The 17,906-nt window shown below is 43.4% G+C and overlaps 1 protein-coding gene across 3 annotated transcripts; it reads right to left on the minus strand.

The window, feature by feature from the left end:
* Positions 1-786: 786 nt before the first annotated feature.
* On the minus strand, positions 787-17,858 carry LOC106613826 (ER degradation-enhancing alpha-mannosidase-like protein 3). Of its 3 annotated transcripts, none has more exons than XM_014216477.2 (21): positions 16,449-17,858; positions 16,301-16,346; positions 12,171-12,271; positions 11,958-11,997; positions 11,726-11,838; positions 11,485-11,638; positions 10,980-11,114; positions 10,543-10,648; positions 10,246-10,343; positions 9,974-10,099; positions 9,755-9,838; positions 9,588-9,671; positions 7,556-7,680; positions 7,147-7,369; positions 6,889-7,034; positions 6,617-6,761; positions 6,249-6,440; positions 5,935-6,100; positions 5,548-5,733; positions 5,190-5,204; positions 787-2,069 (listed from the first exon to the last, which is right to left on the minus strand). In XM_014216477.2, exons 1-21 carry the CDS (start codon positions 16,571-16,573, stop codon positions 1,783-1,785), a joined length of 2,697 nt encoding a protein of 898 aa, XP_014071952.1. In that variant the 5' UTR covers positions 16,574-17,858; the 3' UTR covers positions 787-1,782. The 3 variants fall into 3 exon arrangements, with proteins under 3 accessions (XP_014071952.1, XP_014071951.1, XP_014071953.1); XM_014216476.2 differs by having other exon boundaries at positions 5,157-5,204; XM_014216478.2 differs by lacking the exon at positions 5,190-5,204 and having other exon boundaries at positions 16,449-17,857.
* Between the last annotated feature and the right edge of the window lie 48 nt (positions 17,859-17,906).

A 17,906-nucleotide genomic window follows, 5' to 3' on the forward strand; every position in this document is an offset into this window, starting at 1 on the left:
TCAGTAGTTGTTCTCTCTGGAGAGAAAATAAGTAGTTCTGTGAAAAATGTGAGCCATTGATTCTAGCACAGAATAAAAGCAATGCCTGAAACAGCATAGGGCCCATAGACCTAAGAGAAAACGAGACCTTCTATTAAAGATGTGAGGATAGGGGTACAAGACACAGGAGGTTGGTGGCACCTTAATTGGAGAGAACAGGTTTGTGGTAATGGCTGGAGCAGAATAAGTTGCATGGTATCAAACACATGGCTTCCAGGTGTTTGATGCCATTGCATTTGCACCGTTCCAGCCATTCTCTCCTCAGCAGCCTCCTGTGGTACACGTAATGATGTGTATAAACCCTGGTTTTCTGATATGTAAAATGGCCAATAAGAGGCTTTGACGCCATCGGCCACCATATTGGCACTCCGCAGAAGGGGCAGTCCTCCATAGGAATGAATGGAATTCTACAGTATTGCAATAAAATGTTTCAAGGACAAAAGTATTTCTTTGTTGTAGTGGGGACACTGATAATTATTTTTTACAAATGTTATATTGGATACACAGCATGATCCATGCAGATTAAGCATCAGAAATACATAAATAGTAAACCATAAAAATATTGAAACCACTGATGCATGTCTCCATTCCCTTTTAATCCCATCCCAGTGAAGAGGTTATATCATATCAATACAAATACTGTATGGTTCCACTATCATTTAGGTCATGTAATAGTCTAAAACCAATAGAAACCCCTAGTCTAACACTGCCTGAAAAACGTCTTAAAAAATTGAGATGACAAAACACTTTTGTTAATTTCTTTATCAATTTTATTAAAAGTTAATTACATTGTTGGCTTTTTTGTTTGCTTGGTCTTCCAGTCAGTCAGCAAGCTCCAGACCAGTATGATGCCTCAAACAAGGATCCCCTCTGCTGGCCAGTCAGTGGTACTGTCTGCCATAGATATAGAACATGGTATAACCCAAAGACAGTACAGTATTTTATATCGTGATATAGTTGCGCAACAGTCGGTTTTGTTGCTAAACAACCAACCCGTCTATGCGGTCTGCCCTCCTGTCTCCATGACGACACAGAGGGTTAGGGAAGGTTCATCCCATGTGGACCAGAGGGGTGACCTCTCATACCAACCAGAACCTGCACTTTATTTCAAATTACCTTGGAAATAACTGACAGATACATATTTACAGTCACACTAATAACTTCATATCTTCCTGGAGAGTGCCAGTGCTAAGTGATTCTCAGCACTAGCCTTCTATAGACTGCTTCTCACTGCATTCCCTTACAGCCAAGTAGCTTAATATTGACCCCACAAATTAGGCCCACAAAATAAGTGGATTATTATTCAACCAGCACTCAGAATCTGCTCCCATATGTCAGTGACCCAGAAATGTTTTCAGAGGAAGACAAACGTAAAAAAATAAAAAAGACCAGAAAACAGTGAGACTAGAGCAGATGTCCATGGTGACATACCTGGACTGCAGTCTGTTCTGTTATGAGCCAATAGAGAGAAGACCACCCAGAATCTGAAATATGAGACGGGCAGATGTATGCCAGGGGAGCAACTGGCATGTTGACACCTGAGAAACTAGAGACAGGTGAAGAGAAATAACAGAGTGGAAGTCACTGTATTCCATCCTGGTAACCATTCCTTATAAAAACATCTCCCCACTAAAACATTATCCTTTAGGAGGCACAGTCAGCTGTCCTCCAGGCCAATACTGTGGTTGGGAAAGATCAGTGGGGGGGAGGGTAAGGGGGGGGGGGGGGGGGATGTGGAGGCTGTCAAAGCTCATCCTTCTCCATCTGCTGGAACGCCTCTAAGTCCTCCCGCCAATCAGCCATCATGGCCTTCACTGATTTGCTGCTAGAGTCCTTCTCAACAGCAGGCTCCTCCTCTGGCTCAGGGTTTCTCTTAATGGCAGGTCCCACATCCTCCTCAGGAGTCACTTCCTCCTTGTCGGGAGCCGATTCGGGAGCTGATTCGTCCAGCTCCACAGTGCTCATGTGTGACCGGTCAAGAGTTGCGGAGGAGGCGGGTGAAGTTTGGTCCTCCTCCGGAGCGTCCCCACCTGAAGAAGGAGAGAGGGGTGAGCTCAGTTCATTTTCAGATCACATTCCACCACAATAAATAAACTGTATCCTGCACAATCATCCATATAGGTTCCGAGTATCCTACATACACAGTGAGTAGGGTATGTATGTATGTATGTATGTATGTAACAGTCAAAAAAAAGTTGACACATCTACTCATTCCAGGGTTTTTCTTTATTTTGACTATTTTCTACATTGTACAATAATAGTGAAGACGTCAAAACTATGAAATAACAAATGAAATCATGTAGTAACCAAAAAAAAAGTTATATTAAAATATATTTTAAAGTAAAAATTCTAAAGGAACTCGTACACCTGAGCTATCTTTTTTGCAGGTGCATGGTAACAGTTGAATAAAATGAGAAAAAAAATAAGAAACATGCACACCGCTCGATAGCATCACTGTTCTTTAATAAGCTTTACGTATCGGCCTCACGGACTTCGTCAGAGCTTTTGTGAGTTTTTTTAAATTAGCACCCTTATGTAGACACAGCCCCACCCACATCCATTCCATACATCAAATGAGGTTGGAGTCGAGGGAAAACAAATAAGTGCTACCAAATATAACAAATGTGCATTTCATAAATGTTCGAATAAAGCGTGTACATAAAACGTATTAAACACATCTGTAAAACCACAATGAGGACATCGACCTACCAAGCAAGTTTTCATAAATCATTGGGTACAGCGCAAGAAAAACATCAGAGTAAACTGAAATGGGGGCATAATTCATGTTCACATTTACAACATACAGGAATTTCATCATTTAGACCTCTAGGAAATAATGTCTGGAGGGTGAAAATCCCAAAACATTCTGTTTTGCGCAGAGTATTATTTATATCGCCTTCCCTGTCTGATATATTAACTTTCTCTATGCCACAAAATAAATTTTTTTTTTTTAAAAAAAGGTAGAAATGTTTTAGGTAATTAAAATGTACTGCAACTGGATAATCCCTGTCGTTTCTCCCGATTGAACTTATATGTTCAGAAATTGTCTGTTTAAGCGAACGAGAGGTTTTACCTACATAACACAGCCCACATGGACATTTAATCACGTCGATAACATGGGTGGTGGAGCACGTACGTCATTTATTTGGAACCGTTTTCCTGTATGTGGGTGGCAGAAATATTCACACTTCATCATATTGTTGCACTGTGCAGGAAAACTTGTTTTCTTGTGCTGTACCCAATGATTTATGAAAACTTGCTTGGTTGGTCAATGTCCTCATTGTGGTTTTACAGACGTGTTTAATACTTTATGTACACACTTTTTTATATATATATATATATATATATAAAAATAAAAAATGCACATTGTTATATTTTGTAGCACATATTTGTTTTCCCTGGACTCCAACCCCTACATAAGGGTGTTAATTTAAAACACACAAAAGCTCTGACAAAGGCCGTGTGGCCGATACGTAAGCTTATTAAAGAACACTGACACTATCAAGAGCGGTGTGCAGTTTCTTTTTTCTCAGATTCTTCAAAGTTGCCACCCTTTGCCTTGACAGCTTTGCACACTCTTGGCATTCTCTCAACCAGCTTCACCTCGAATGCTTTTACAACAGTCTTGAAGAAGTACCCACATATGCTGAGCACTTGTCTGCTTTTCCTTTGCACTGCGGTCCAACTCATCCCAAACCATCTCAATTGAGGTCAGGTGATTGTGGAGGCCAGGTCATCTGACGCAGCACTTCATCACTCTCCTTCTTGGTCTAATAACCCTTACACAGCCTGGAGGTGTGTTGGGTCATTGTCCTGTTGAAAAACAAATGATAGTCCCACTAAGCGCAAACCAGATGGGATGGTGTATCGCTACAGAATGCTGTGGTAGCCATGCTTGAATTCTAAATAAATCACTGACAGTGTCACCAGCAAAGCACCCCACACCATCACACCTCCATGCTTCACAGTGGGAACCACACATGCAGAGATCATTCGTTCACCTACTCTGCGTCACAAAGACACGGCGGTTGGAACCACAAATCTCAAATTTGGCCTCATCAGACCAAAGGACAGAATTCCACAAGTCTAATGTCCATTGTTTGTGTTTCTTGGCCCAAGCAAATCTGCTCTTCTTATTGGTGTCCTTTAGTAGTGGTTTCTTTGCTGCAATTTGACCATGAAGGCCTGATTCAGTCGCCTCTGAAGAGTTGATGTTTAGATGTGTCTGTTATTTGAACTCTGAAGCATTTATTTGGACTCCAATCTGAGGTGCAGTTAACTCTAATGAATTTATAATCTGCAGCAGAGGTAACTCTGGGTCTTCCTTTCCTGTGGCGGTCTTCATGAGAGCCAGTTTCATCATAGCGCTTGATGGTTTTTGCGCTTGAAGTCCTTGAAATTTTCCGCATTGACTGACCATGTCTCAAAGTATTGATGGACTGTTATTTGTCTTTGCTTATTTGAGCTGTTCTTGCCATAATATGGACTTGGTCTTTTACTAAATAGGGCTATCTTCTGTATACCACCCCTACCTTGTCACAACACAACTGATTGGCTCAAACGCATTAACGAGGAAAGAAATTTCACAAATTCACTTTTAACAAGGCACACCTGTTAATTGAAATGCATTCCAGGTGACTACCTCATGAAGCTGGTTGAGAAAATGCCAAGAGTATGCAAAACTGTCATCAAGGCAAAAAGTGGCTACTTTGAAGAATCTCAAATATATTTTTCTTTGTTTAAAACTTTTTTGGTTACTACATGATTCCATGTATTTCATAGTTTATGTCTTCACAATTATTCTACAATGTAGAAGAAAGTACAAATAAAGAAAAATCTTGGAATGAGTAGGTGTGTCTAAACTTTTGACTGGTACTGTATATCTAACACAAGCACCCACACCGGCCATTCCCAGACAGAAATAGAGCAGTGTTGCAGTTCACAAGAGGCAGCGAACTATAAACAGCACGGTACTGATGAGTCATGTCCAGTACAGACCAACATTATCATGCTCCTGATGAGTTCTGAGATGGCCAGCTATTTACACAAGACTAACCTGCACTGAGCTGCTCTACCACACACAAAATAATGGAGAGGGGAAAGAGGGCGATACTTACTGCTCTCCAGCAGGATGCCAGGGAGAGGTTTACCTTTGAATATGGAGGCTGCTCATCCAAAGGGTGAAGGAAAAGGAAAGAAAGAGAGCAGAGGAAAGTTACTGTTACAGTGCACCACTGGGAAGAAGAGGAAAAGGAAGACAGATGGAAAGGGAGCTGTATCCTGTATCACACATCACACTGGGTGCTCACCATCACCTATCTCCACAAAGCTGCTACTGTAAAGTGGCCACAGGCACACTATTTGGAGTCACCAGTGAACCCTGAAATACTGGCCATTTTGAAATCGTCACAGAATCAAATCTGGTCTCTAATGAGCTGAAATAAGGACCCATGTTCTGAACATGTCTTCAGTCAGTAGCACCCTCCTGTTCTGTCCAGTGGATCTCACCTCGGTCTCTGGCCTTGTCGCTCAGCAGCACCTCCACCTCCCTGTACTCCTTAAGAGCCTCCAACAGGATGTTTCCCTCCTTGTAGAACAGGAAGAGCAGGGGCAAGGTGACGTCGTCCGTGTTGCGGCCATCGCCGGCCATCTGGAAGAGGGGAGCTGTGTCACTACTGCTGCCCTCGTTGTCATCTGTTGGGGAGAAGGAGGGGGTAGTTAGCAGGGTGAAAGAGGACCCTATAAATGGTAATAGGTCAGTTTATTAAAGGTTATATACATAATGAAAGTGTTATGAACATGAATAAATGTCAGAAGTATGATGAGTTAGTGAAGCCTTCTTGAAGTAGATTCATTCATTTAAATGAAGATCCTGTGTCAGTTGGTCCTCCTCACCGATGACGATACCTCCGATGGCCCCAGCCTTCATGATGTGTCTGGTCTTCTCAGCGAACATACACTGGCCCCGCTGCAGCAGAGCGATGCGGCCCTGTACAAAGGCAGCGTTGCTCAGCTCCGCACAGCCACTGTAGGGCTCAGCCACTGTCACAAACCCACGCACCTTCAGACAGACAAAGAGAGTACATGTTCAAACGTCACTCGGAACGCTGAGAATAGAGAACCTCTGGCGCCTAGGGACAAGACAGGATAAACAAACAAGCAGACAGGCGCCCATCCATTGGAAATTGGGACACTGAAAACACACTCACCCCAGTGATGCTCTTGGAAAGGTCGGTGCCAAACTGTGCTGGGCCAGCAGTCAGCACCACTCTGCCGAAGAAGGGGTGGGAGATGATCTGCACGGCGCGCGGAGGGAGCTGCTCCTTCTGCTGCTGGCTGGACAGCTCCATCATCTCCTGCATGAAGCGCATCCCGTCCTCTGCTGCCACAGCACTGACCGCCTAGAGAGAGAGGTAACGGGAGAGAGAGGGACGGAGATGGAGTTAGAGAGGAGAGGGCAGTAGATAGGGAGAGACTGAGTAAGACTCAAATGGGGGGGTTAGCAGTCGTCTTATGACACCATTCAAACTGATAGCAAAAACATGTCTCCCGGCTTGTATTGTGCATGATTATTTACCTGTGTAGCGTGTTGGACTAGCTGCACTCTGCCGTCCTTCAGGTGTATAAGGCTGACTCCCATCCTCCTCAGCAGCTCCAGGTGATCAGGGTTGTTGGCCATGAAGTCCTGAGCCCTCAGAGGGGGGCGACCCATCCCTGGCTCACTAGACGAGAGGGTGGAGGGCACTAATGTTCACATTCAGTATGGTTGTGACAAGAATACTATTCTGCCATATTTCAGTACAAAAAGCACTTAACATGATTCCTCACGTTAGGCATAATGTCCCTTACCGGTGAACGGCAGGGCGGGGACAGCTCTTGTCCACAGCACTTCTGATTGGATCTCGGAGGTTCCGAGGGAAGGCAGGGTCAGGGAAAAGGAGGCGTGTGTTGGGGCAGGTCCAATCAAAGTTGGAGTCATCCAGCTCTTCCTCTGACTAAGACAGAGGGGGAGAGAACAAACATGACTAACTCGATCATCTGAATATTATTAGAAGTAGTATCATTAGAATTATAGCTGGTCACAGCATGTGATTTTACAATACCCACCCAAAGAGATTTGACAGAGGCGGACAGATGAGGCAGAGATGCAGCCTGTACTGTGGAGTTGGCGGGAGGAGAGGGGGCGCGAGGGGTAGTGGACAGGGACAGGGGCAGGAGGTGAGCCTCGGTGGTGAAGATGTAGTCCTCAACATTAAACGGCAGATCGTCCTCCTCTGCAAACAGCAGGAACAGGTACTTGAACATCTCCGCCAGGAAGAAGGAGTCCATTCTGAGAGGAAGCAGGCCAAATTTGGAGCAGCAGGGTAGACACGACATACACCATTTTGATTTAACTACCTGCCTGGCACACTGTTGCTCAGCCACTTAAACCATCCACCTCTGTTTCCCGCCCATCATTAAATGCCAGTCAGATCCTCCCCGTCCCTTGGCTATTCCCTTGGCTCTGGGCTCTCACCGGTCCTCGTGGCTCCCGGTGCGAACGTCCTTCATGGCAGCAAAGCCACAGGGGACCCGGGCAAAGCGGTTCAGGTTGTCCAGCACCGTGCGGCCTACCTCTAGGTAGTAGGGGTCTTTGGTGGCCTAGAGGGGGAACAGTGGAACCAGGGTTAGACACTGTACTACTGGATTAGACAATAACGAAGGCCACGGAGATCAAAATGTACAGTGCATACGAAAAGTATTCAGACCTTTTCACGTTTCCACATTTTGTCACAGCCTTAATCTAAAATGAATAAAAAAAATTAAATCCTCAACCTATACACAATACCCCATAATGACAAAGGGAATACATGACACTTGAATTTTTTGCAAATGTATTAAGAAAAACGGAAATATCACATTTACATTAGTATTCAGACCCTTTACTCTGTACTTTGTTGAAGCACCTTTGGCAGCAATTACAGCCTCAAGTCTTCTTGGGTATGACGCTACAAGCTTGACACACCTGTATTTGGGGAGTTTCTACCATTCTTCTCTGCAGATTGTCTCAAGCTCTATAAGGTTGGATGGAGAGCGTCGCAGCACAGCTATTTTCAGGTCTTTCCAGAGATGTACGATCGGATTCAAGTTCAGGATCTGGCTGGGCCACTCAAGGATATTCAGAGACTCGTCCTGAAGCCACTCCCTGCGTTGTCTTGGTTGTGTGCTTAGGGTTGTTGTCCTGTTGGAAGTTGAACCTTTGCCTCAGTCGGCGGTCCTGTTCTGGAGCAGGTTTTCATCAAGGATCACAATGTACTTTGCTCCGTTCATCTCTCCCTCAACCCTGACTAGTCTCTCAGTTCCTGCCACTGAAAAACATCCCCACGGCATGATGCTGCCACCACCATGTTTCACCGTAGGGATTGTGCCAGGTTTCCTCCAGACGTGACTCTTGGCATTCAGGCCAAAGAGTTAAATCTTGGTTTCATCAGAGCAGAGAATCTTGTTTCACATGGTCTGAGAGTCTTTAGGTGCCTTTTGGAAAACTCCAAGTGGGCTGTCATGTGCCTTTTACTGAGGAGTGGCTTCCGTCTGGCCACTCCACCATAAAAGCCTGATTGGTGGAGTGCTGCAGAGATGAGAGAACCTTCCAAAAGGACAACCATCTCCACAGAGGAACCCTGGAGCTCTGTCAGAGTGACCATCGGGTTCTTGGTCACCTCCCTGACCAAGGCCCTTCTCCCATGATTGCTCAGTTTGGCCAGGCAGCCAACTCTAGGAAGTGTCTTGGTGGTTCCAAACTTCTTCCATTTAAGAACGGGAAAGGGAAAGAGGGATACCTAGTCAGTTGTACAAATGAAGCCCTAAAACTGAAATGTGTCTTCCACATTTAACCCATCCCCTCTGAATCAGAGAGGTGGGGGGGGGGGGCTGCCTTAAATCCACATCCATTTCTCAGTGGCAGAACAACATTTTTTTTACCTTGTCAGCTTGGTTATTTGATCCAGCAACCTTCGATGGAGGCCACTGTGTTCTTGGTGACCTTCGATGCTGCAGACATTTTTTAGTGCCCTTCCCCAGATCTGTGCTTCGACACAATCCTGTCTCGGAGCTCTACAGACAATTCCTTCGACCTCATGGCTTGGTTTTTGCTCTGACATGCACTGTCAACTGTGAGACCTTATATAGACAAGTGTGTGCCTTTCCAAATCATGTCCAATCAATTGCATTTACCACAGGTGGACCAATCAAGTTGAAGAAACAGGATGCACCTGAGCTCAATTGAGTCTCATAGCAAAGGGTCTGAATAGTTATGTAAATAAGCTAATTATATATATTTTTTCAATACTTTTGCAAAAAATGTCTAAAAACCTGTTTTCGCATTGTCATTAAAGGGTATTGTGTGTAGATTGATGGGGATTGTTTTGTTGTTTTTTTAATCCATTTTAGATTAAGGCTGTAACGTCACAAAATGTGGAAAAAGTCAAGGGGTCTGAATATTTTCTGAATGTACTGTATGTTCATGGATCTATGTCAACTTCTAGACTGCATGTCTGCACAGTCCTTACCTTGTACAGGAAATAGGTGCTCTCTGCAAACTCAGGTCTTAGTGGATGCTGAGCCCAGTGTACCCTGAAATCAGTGGTGAATGCCTGGGGAACAAAGAGGGGTGTTAAAGGCTACTGAGTGAGAGCAAATAGAGGGAGAGGGAGCAACAACAAAAAATTGTGCTAACCTCTGGGAGGAAGTTGTGTTTCTTGGTGACTTGATACAGCATCTCATGGGTCTCAATGGCTGGCCGGATATCTCCCTTCAACACCTGGGGGATTCATTAACAAGGTTAGGAGGAAAATACATGTTTTAATTTGTCTCCATAACCTCAGCACTATCTTTATGTACTAAAACCCCTGCTTAGGCAGCTGGTCTCTTAGTGACGCCAGGCTAAGTGTCTCACCTGCAGCCCAGGGAAGAAGGCCAGGAGGGAGTCCATCCAGGTGCGAGCAGGCAGCAGAGGCTTGTGGATGTGAACATCCAGCAGGAGAGGAGGCTGGCTGATGTACTTCATTATAGACGCATAGTGCTGGAAACACACATAATGAGAAAATATGACAAGCTGAGGATGAGAATGGAGCATACTTTCTGTGTATTGTATTCCATCATAATAAAGGCATAACAGCATTCCATGATCTCGGCTGGAGAATGGTTACATCGTGTGACGTCACTCACAATGTTGAAGCGCTGCAGAAAGAGGTCATCTCCCAGGAGAATGTAGGCTTTCAGCAGGTACTCATAATACGAGTCGATCCCTGCTCCAACTCCGCTGTCTGGAACAATACAACAGCGTACCGTTTCATACCTCAGAAACACTAATGGCCTATTTCTACAAGTACAAAACATCAGCGCCTACTCCCCTGCCCATTCACTTCTACTACACCCAATAATACACTGTCCTTCGCCAGAAAGATCCATGTAAATCCTCCTTTATCATACTAGTTATGGCCTGGGACGGGTTCTCTCCCTCACCCCTGCGGACCCACTCTCCTGAGTGGATGTTGATGGTTGTTCCCACCAGGTTGCTGTTCCTCTGTCTCTTCTCCCACAGGAAGTTTAGGGCTCTCCGTGCATGGACCTGTGTATGATGAAATTAATTGTACAATTATTATATTTTTATCTATTTAGCAGAATATTTTATACAAAGCGACTTAGTCATTCATGGATAAAAACAATGTAATGTACGGGTGGTCCTGGGAATCAAAACCCACTATCCTGGTGTGGCAAGAGCCATGCTCTACCAACTGAACTACAGAAGACCATGAATCAATATCATTCAGACACACTGGGATCTCCGAGAGTCAACAAGCTGGACTGACCCTTTAAGGTCTAGTACTGCTGCAGTCTAGTCATGTATCAGCCGTGATCTGAACACACATTTTAAAGTAAAAGAGACGAATGTCTTATACCTCAAACACCGGGTCCCCAGTGAAGCGACTCAAGGCAGCGAACTCCAGGATAATTGTACCAGCACAAGCTGTGCAGGTGTCCGTCTCTGTGCCCGTCCGAGACTCAGGACCCCTGACACCATGCTTCAAGTTTACCTGTTGAGTGGAATTATAAGGCTCAATATAGCTGTCATAGACTGAAATACACCGCTGTGTTCCAAGTCATTGTCCACGTGAACTATACAGCCATAGAAAACTCTGCCTCTGAAAACTATGGCAGCTGCAAGCAGAGCACTGAAGCAGAAAATTAAATGATGCAGTCATAACCTGAGAGGGCTGCTGTACTCTTACCCGCTAGCCGACGGCATGCTTTTAGCTAATGTGCTTGCCAAAAGTTGCCCTCTCAACCTTATGGGTGTATGTACATGATTGTGTGGGTGTGTGTGTGACATATTATGGTAAAAACACAACAGCCGAGACCTTATGTTTAGTCTATGTATAGGCTGCATGTATAGTCAGAGCTCACCCTGGGGTAAGGCAGGCCACTGCTGGTGTTGAAGGCAGGCAGGAGTCTGAGACCCAGGTCTTTGGCCATGTGGAGCAGCTCATCCTGGTACCACTGCATGTAATGCCCTGCATCCTTCAGCATCACAGCCATGGAGTGGCCCCCTAGCAGCCCCCTGAAAACATAAGGAAAGTCACAATAGTCACAAACACACGTACACATGATGTCCAGCCAGTCAACTGGCTTTTATGTTTTTTCTTACCCCAGCACACGGATGTTGGTCTCAAAGACAGACACCACAACGTCATTGTCGAGTCGCACATCTTTCAGCACTCTCCTCACTGCTGCCTCAAACTCTGCTGTCTTGTTTAAGAGCTGGAAGTAAATACAGGTGGAAATCAATTAAAACCAAAGCATCCCTAAAAACAGAGGCTGAACAAAACCAACAAGGCAGCTTACTGGTCGGTAATACAAACTAAAGAGATTGTACTCACCACTAGAGTGTCCAGGGTGTCGATGAGGGTGAGAGAGAACCTTAAAACCCACAGAGACAATTCAATCAAATCACTGTCACAGTCCCTTATGGCGAGAAGATATCAACAGACACTCAAGAGTATTCCAGTGCCAACAGGACTGTTTCTCCTGTTACCACATCCTACTCAGCCCTGAAGGCAGGCAGGCAGGCAGGCAGGCAGACAGGCCCTTACATCCCCAGTGCGTCATCCACGTCTCCCCGACTGGGCTCCAGCCCACGCACCCTCCCCCGACACGTCAGAGGCATCAGCTCATCTGCTGGGTACGCATGGTCCTGGAGAACACAACCAATAAGGATCAATGGTAGTGTGTAAATGTTGAACATATGTCAGACAGAACTTGACATACAGAAGGCATAAATAAGGTTCAACTAGTTTCCTTGCAAAACACTAAACCACACCAAAATCAATACATTCACATCTGTTCCTGGCAAATAAAGCAGAAGTTCAAAACACTTGCCACGCAATAATTTCCATCTGAAAGGACCCATGAGCACCAACATGAGAAGTACATAGGAGCATGTCAAAGGAAAGCCTAGTGTCTATATAGGCATACAGTGTGTATTCAGACCCCTTGACTTTCTCCACATTTTGTTATGTTACAGAATTATTCTAAAATGGTTGAAATTATTTTCCCTCATCTACACACAATACCCCATAATAACAAAGCAAAAACAAGTTGAGAAATTTTTGCTAATTTATTAAAATTACAAAAAAAATTGAAATCTCACATTTACATAACTATTCAGACCCTTTACTCAGTACTTTCGATCGGGTTCAAGTCCGAGCTCTGGCTGGGCCATTCAAGGACATTCAGAGACTTGTCCTAAAGCCACTCCTGTGTTGTCTTAGCTGTGTGCTTAGAGTCGTTGTCTTGTTGGAAGGTGAACCTTCGCCCCTTCATGGCTTGGTTTTTGCTCTGACTTGCACTGTCAACTCTGGGACCTTATATAGACAGGTGTGTGCCTTTCCAAATCATGTTCAATCAATTGAATTTACCACAGGTGGACTCCTATCAAGTTGTAGAAACATCTCAAGGATGATCAATGGAAACAGGATGCAACGGAGCTCAATTTCGAGTCGCCTAGCAAAGGGTCTGAATACTTATTAAATAAGGTATTTTATTTATAATACATTTGCAAACATTTTAAAAAATCTGTTTTTTCTGTCATTATGGGATATTGTGTGTAGATTGATGAGGGGGGGGAAAAAAAACTATTGAATCCATTTTAGAATAAGGCTGTTTTGTAACAAAATTTGGAAAAAGTCAAGGGGTCTGAATACTTTCCGAACGCACTGTATATATATTTTTAAACCATTTTTCAATGTAAAAAATTAGGAATAAGCAAAGGCTTTGATGTTTGGTCAAACAGATGGAAAATAGGTCTTAGAAAACATCAACCAGAAAAAGTCTTAGTCTTCACAAGCCTCGACTTTTCCCACATTTCATTGTGTTACAGCCTGAATTTAAAATGGGTTAAATTGAGATTATTTGTCACTGGCCTACACACAATTCCCCATAATGTCAAAGTGGAATTATGTTTTTAGACAGTTTTACCAATTAATACAAATGTTTAGCTGAAATGATTCAATAAGTATTCAACCCCTTTGTTAATGCAAGCTTAAATAAATTCATGAGGTAAATATTTGTTTAACAAGTCACATTTAATAATACATTTCATGGACTCATTCTGTGTGCAATAGTGTACAACAGGATTTTTGAATGACTACCTCATCTCTGTACCACACACATACAATTATCTGTAAGGTCCCTCAGTCGAGCAGTGATTTTCACACACAGATTCAACTACAGGGAGGTTTTCCAATGCCTTGCAAATAAGGGCACCTATTGGTAGATGGGTCAAAATGTAAAAAGCAGACATTGAATATCCCTTTGAGAAAGGTGAAGTTATTAAGTACACATTGGATGGTGTATCAATACACCCAGTCACTACAAAGATAAAGGCGTCCTTCCTAACTTGGTTGCCGGAGAGGAAGGAAATCGCTCAGGGATTTCAACATGAGGCCAATGGTGACTTGAAAACAGTTACAGTTTAATGGCTGTGATAGGAGAAAACTGAGGATGAATCAACAACATGTAGTTACTCCACAATACTAACATAAATGGCTGAGAGAAAAGGAAGCCTGTAAAGAAAAAAAATATTCCAAAACATGCATCCTTTTTGCAATAAAGTAAAACTGCAAATAAATGTGGCAAAGAAATTAACTTTATGTGCTGAATACAAAGTGTTATGTTTAGAGCAAATCCAACACATCACCGAGTACCCCTCTTCATATTTTCCAGCATGGTGGTGGCTGCATCAAGTTATGGGTATGCTTGTTATCGGCAAGGACTAGAGAGTTTTTTTTATTTTATTAAAAGAAACGGAATGGAGCTAAGCACAGGCAAAATCCTTGAGGAAAACCTGGTTCAGTCTGCTTTCCAAGTGCCACTGTGAGACAAATTCAACTTTCAGCAGGACAATAACCTAAAACACAAATCAAATATACACTGGAGTTGTTAACCAACATGACAGTGAATGTTCCGGAGGGGCCTACTTACAGTTGACTTAGATTGGCTTGAAAAGCTATGGCAAGACTTGAAAATGGCTTTATAGCATTTTTCTTCCACTTTGATAGAGTATTTTTTGTAGATCGTCGACCAAAAAATAAATAAATAATAGATTTCAATACATTTTAATCCCACTTTGTAAAACAACAAAAGTAGAAAACGTCAAGGGGGTTGAATACTTTCTGAAGGCACTGAACCGAATGAATAGTCATTAAACACTGGTCACCTTAATAATGTTTAGATGCTGCTTTACCCAATTTATATGTATATACTGTTTTCTAGTCATGGCTCATCCTATGTAACTACTGCCACACACACACACACACACACCTTTTCTATTCATACTGTCCATACACACACATATACTGTACACTCAGTGGTCAGTTTATTAGGTTCACAAAAATGGTTCGCTCCCCACAGACAGTGAGTCACCTGGCCGTGGCATGCTATATAAAGCAGGCAGACAGGCAGTTCAATTGCATGCTAGAATGGGCAAAACAAGTTACCTAAGCGACTGAGTGTTGTATGAGCATCGGTGCCAGGTGTGTTGGTTCCAGTATCTTATAAATGGCCAACCTCCTGGGCTTTTCACACACAACAGTGTCTAGGGGATTTACTGAGAATGGCGCAACAAACAAAATGTCAGCGGTCCTGTGAGTGAAAACAGCTCGTTGATGAGAGGTCGAAGGAGAATGGTAAGAATCATGCAAGCTAACAGGCGGGCCACAAACAGGCAAGTAACAGTGCAGTACAACAGTGGTGTGTAGAACGGCATCTCGGAACGCACAACTCGTCGAATCCTTGTCACGGATGGGCTACTGCAGCAGCCAACGACACCGGCTTCTACTCCTATCAGCTAAAAACAAGAAGAAGTAGCTCCAGTGGGCATGCGATCACCAACACTGGACAATTGAGGAGTGGAAGAACATTGCCTGGTCTGACAAATCCTTGTTCCTGTTGCGTCATGCTGATGGCAGAGTCAGGATTTGGCATAAGCAACATGAGTCCATGGCCCCATCCTACCTGGTGTCAACAGTACAGGCTGGTGGCGGTGGTGTAATGGTTTGGAGAATGTTTTCCTGACACACGTTAAGGTCCCTTGATACCAATTGAGCAACATTTCCACGCCCCGAAGAATTCAGGCTGTTTGAGGCAAAGGGGGGGTCCGACCCGGTACTAGATGGATGTACCTAATAAAAACTGTCCATTGAGTGTACATTTATATTCCAGACTCTGGTCCGGAAGCTAATTTCCAGAAATTCTATACATTCTTCCATAGGGTTTTGTACTGTGTATTTAAATACTGTTTGTAAACAGATCATTCTAATATTTCTACTAGTGTACATTGCATATTAGTTACACTGTTTATACACTGCATATTTATTTATATACTGGAATCTTGACATAGCTCACTAATATATCTACTGCTGTACATACCATTCTTAGTATATCTTGTGTAAATACATATAGATTGCATTTGGATGTGTTACAGTGCTATTTGGGTTGTTAATTTATTTCGTTCCGACATTTCTTGATTTCTTGTTGTGGTTTTTGTAATCTTTTAAAAAATTATTATTAGTGTACTTGTTTGACATTTTACTGCATTGTTAGAAGCTAGTAACACAAGCATTCACTGCACCTGCTAGAACATCTGATAAACTGTGTATGCGACCATTAAACTTTGATTTGATCTCAGTTAAATGAATGGGGCAGGTGCGGTGACGAGACTTACCATATAATTTGAATAAGCATGGTCAAACATCTCAACCACTTGGTTCCTTGAGGGGAAAGAACAAGTCAGCTTAGCACATTCTCCTTTATCTGAGGCAGTGAGAACTTGTCACACATCTAGCCCAGAACCAGACATCTTTCTCACTCACCTCAGTTTGAGCTTCTCCTCTCGTGACATAGATTGTCCAAGCCTGCATAAGGTGCTCAGCAATAGCAGCAATGAAAACAATAGGGCCGACATTGTTGCAGGGCGAAACCCCAACACTCTCCACATGGCTACAACCTCGCTTTTTCAGTCAAGCGCAATTGTAACCGATCATCACATTAATATTGGCCTAGACACCACAACACTCTCTGATAAACACAAGCACTCAGATCTCATGTTCACATATTCAGCACTAGGGGACACTTCAGGCACAGTCTGTCTGCCCAATGATTATTTAATGCTTTCAAACAACACATTGAGACAGTGCTGTTTATAAGGCCAACAATATTGTTACTAATAAGCTTATTGACACGCATTTAGACACCACCTTTGACTCACTCCACCTCACCAAAGTCATAATGTACAAATCCAGGTTTATGGCAGTGGTGTGACAAGAGGTTGGACATACAACTGTATCTAAAAATCAGGCTCATAAGTTATATATTTGACAGAATGCAGGAATGCTGTAGTATTATGTAAACGGACATCAGTGATCTGTCATAAAATGCGTCTTAATATCTAAGACAAAGTTATACCAAGACGTTCGCGCACACTCCTTCCTTGACTCAGTGTCAAATCCCTTAAAACCGCGTTCACCTGTTGGTCACACCTGTTTGCTTTCCAAATCATTGACACACGCGGCACCCGGACCTACCGTAGCGTGTGACACGTTGGCAAAGCTTCAGTCAACACAAACATTCACATACTGTGGCGTTTTTTTAACTGGTAATCACATTATTGATAACTGACAGTCTAACACTCTTCAAGACAATCTCTCCTTCCGTATTAACGTTACTTGACATCCGTGTCTGGGTAAGCGGACACCATAAACGCTTAGCCACTGCCAGTAATACCGAAGAGGTAAATTCTCGCTTTCAGGTTAACTTAAAACTACCAAATAATTAGCTAATCATTAACTAATTTCGATAACGTAGCTGACTACAAAGTTGTTCCGTTGTTATCGACAGTAGCCCCATAGAGAAGATCTAGCTAATGTTAGCTATAACAATTAGGATATCAGTAAAGCAAGCTAGACGAGAAAGCTAATATAACCAGAAAGCTAACTAAGTTAGCTGTTATTTCCTCCTTTGACAGTTCCCCTCTTTCATCCGACAGTTGTGGAGCCAGCTAGCTAGCCAGCTTGTCCGGTAAATGACAGTCCAAAAACAAGCGAAGTAGGACAGGCGCCGAGTCCATTTCAGCCGTTGAGCTAAGCCCCTCGGGCAGTGTCTTCTGTTCTGCTTGTTATATTTGGCCGTTCTCTGTTGCTTTGAGCATGAACCCTTAGCCGCCAACTAGCCGTGAAATAAAAGCGAAGGTGCTGTTAAGATTAACGTCAACAACATCCGCATCCGGTTAGGATGTAGGTCCCTCAGCCCCTTCCAACTCCTAAATGTTGTAG

This window comes from Salmo salar, chromosome ssa10, assembly GCF_905237065.1.
Source record: "Salmo salar chromosome ssa10, Ssal_v3.1, whole genome shotgun sequence".
NCBI classification, from domain to species: Eukaryota; Metazoa; Chordata; class Actinopteri; order Salmoniformes; family Salmonidae; genus Salmo; species Salmo salar.

What these genes read in the sequence shown, in the direction of transcription:
- LOC106613826 (XM_014216476.2), bottom strand. Translation starts at nt 16,573, where the DNA reads ATGTGGAGAGTGTTGGGGTTTCGCCCTGCAACAATGTCGGCCCTATTG. An exon ending in AGGAGAGTGGGTCCGCAGGG is followed by an intron (nt 10,344 to 10,542) that starts GTGAGGGAGAGA and finishes GTATTGTTCCAG; the next exon opens with ACAGCGGAGTTGGAGCAGGG. An exon ending in CATCGGAGGTATCGTCATCG is followed by an intron (nt 5,734 to 5,934) that starts GTGAGGAGGACC and finishes TCTCCCCAACAG; the next exon opens with ATGACAACGAGGGCAGCAGT.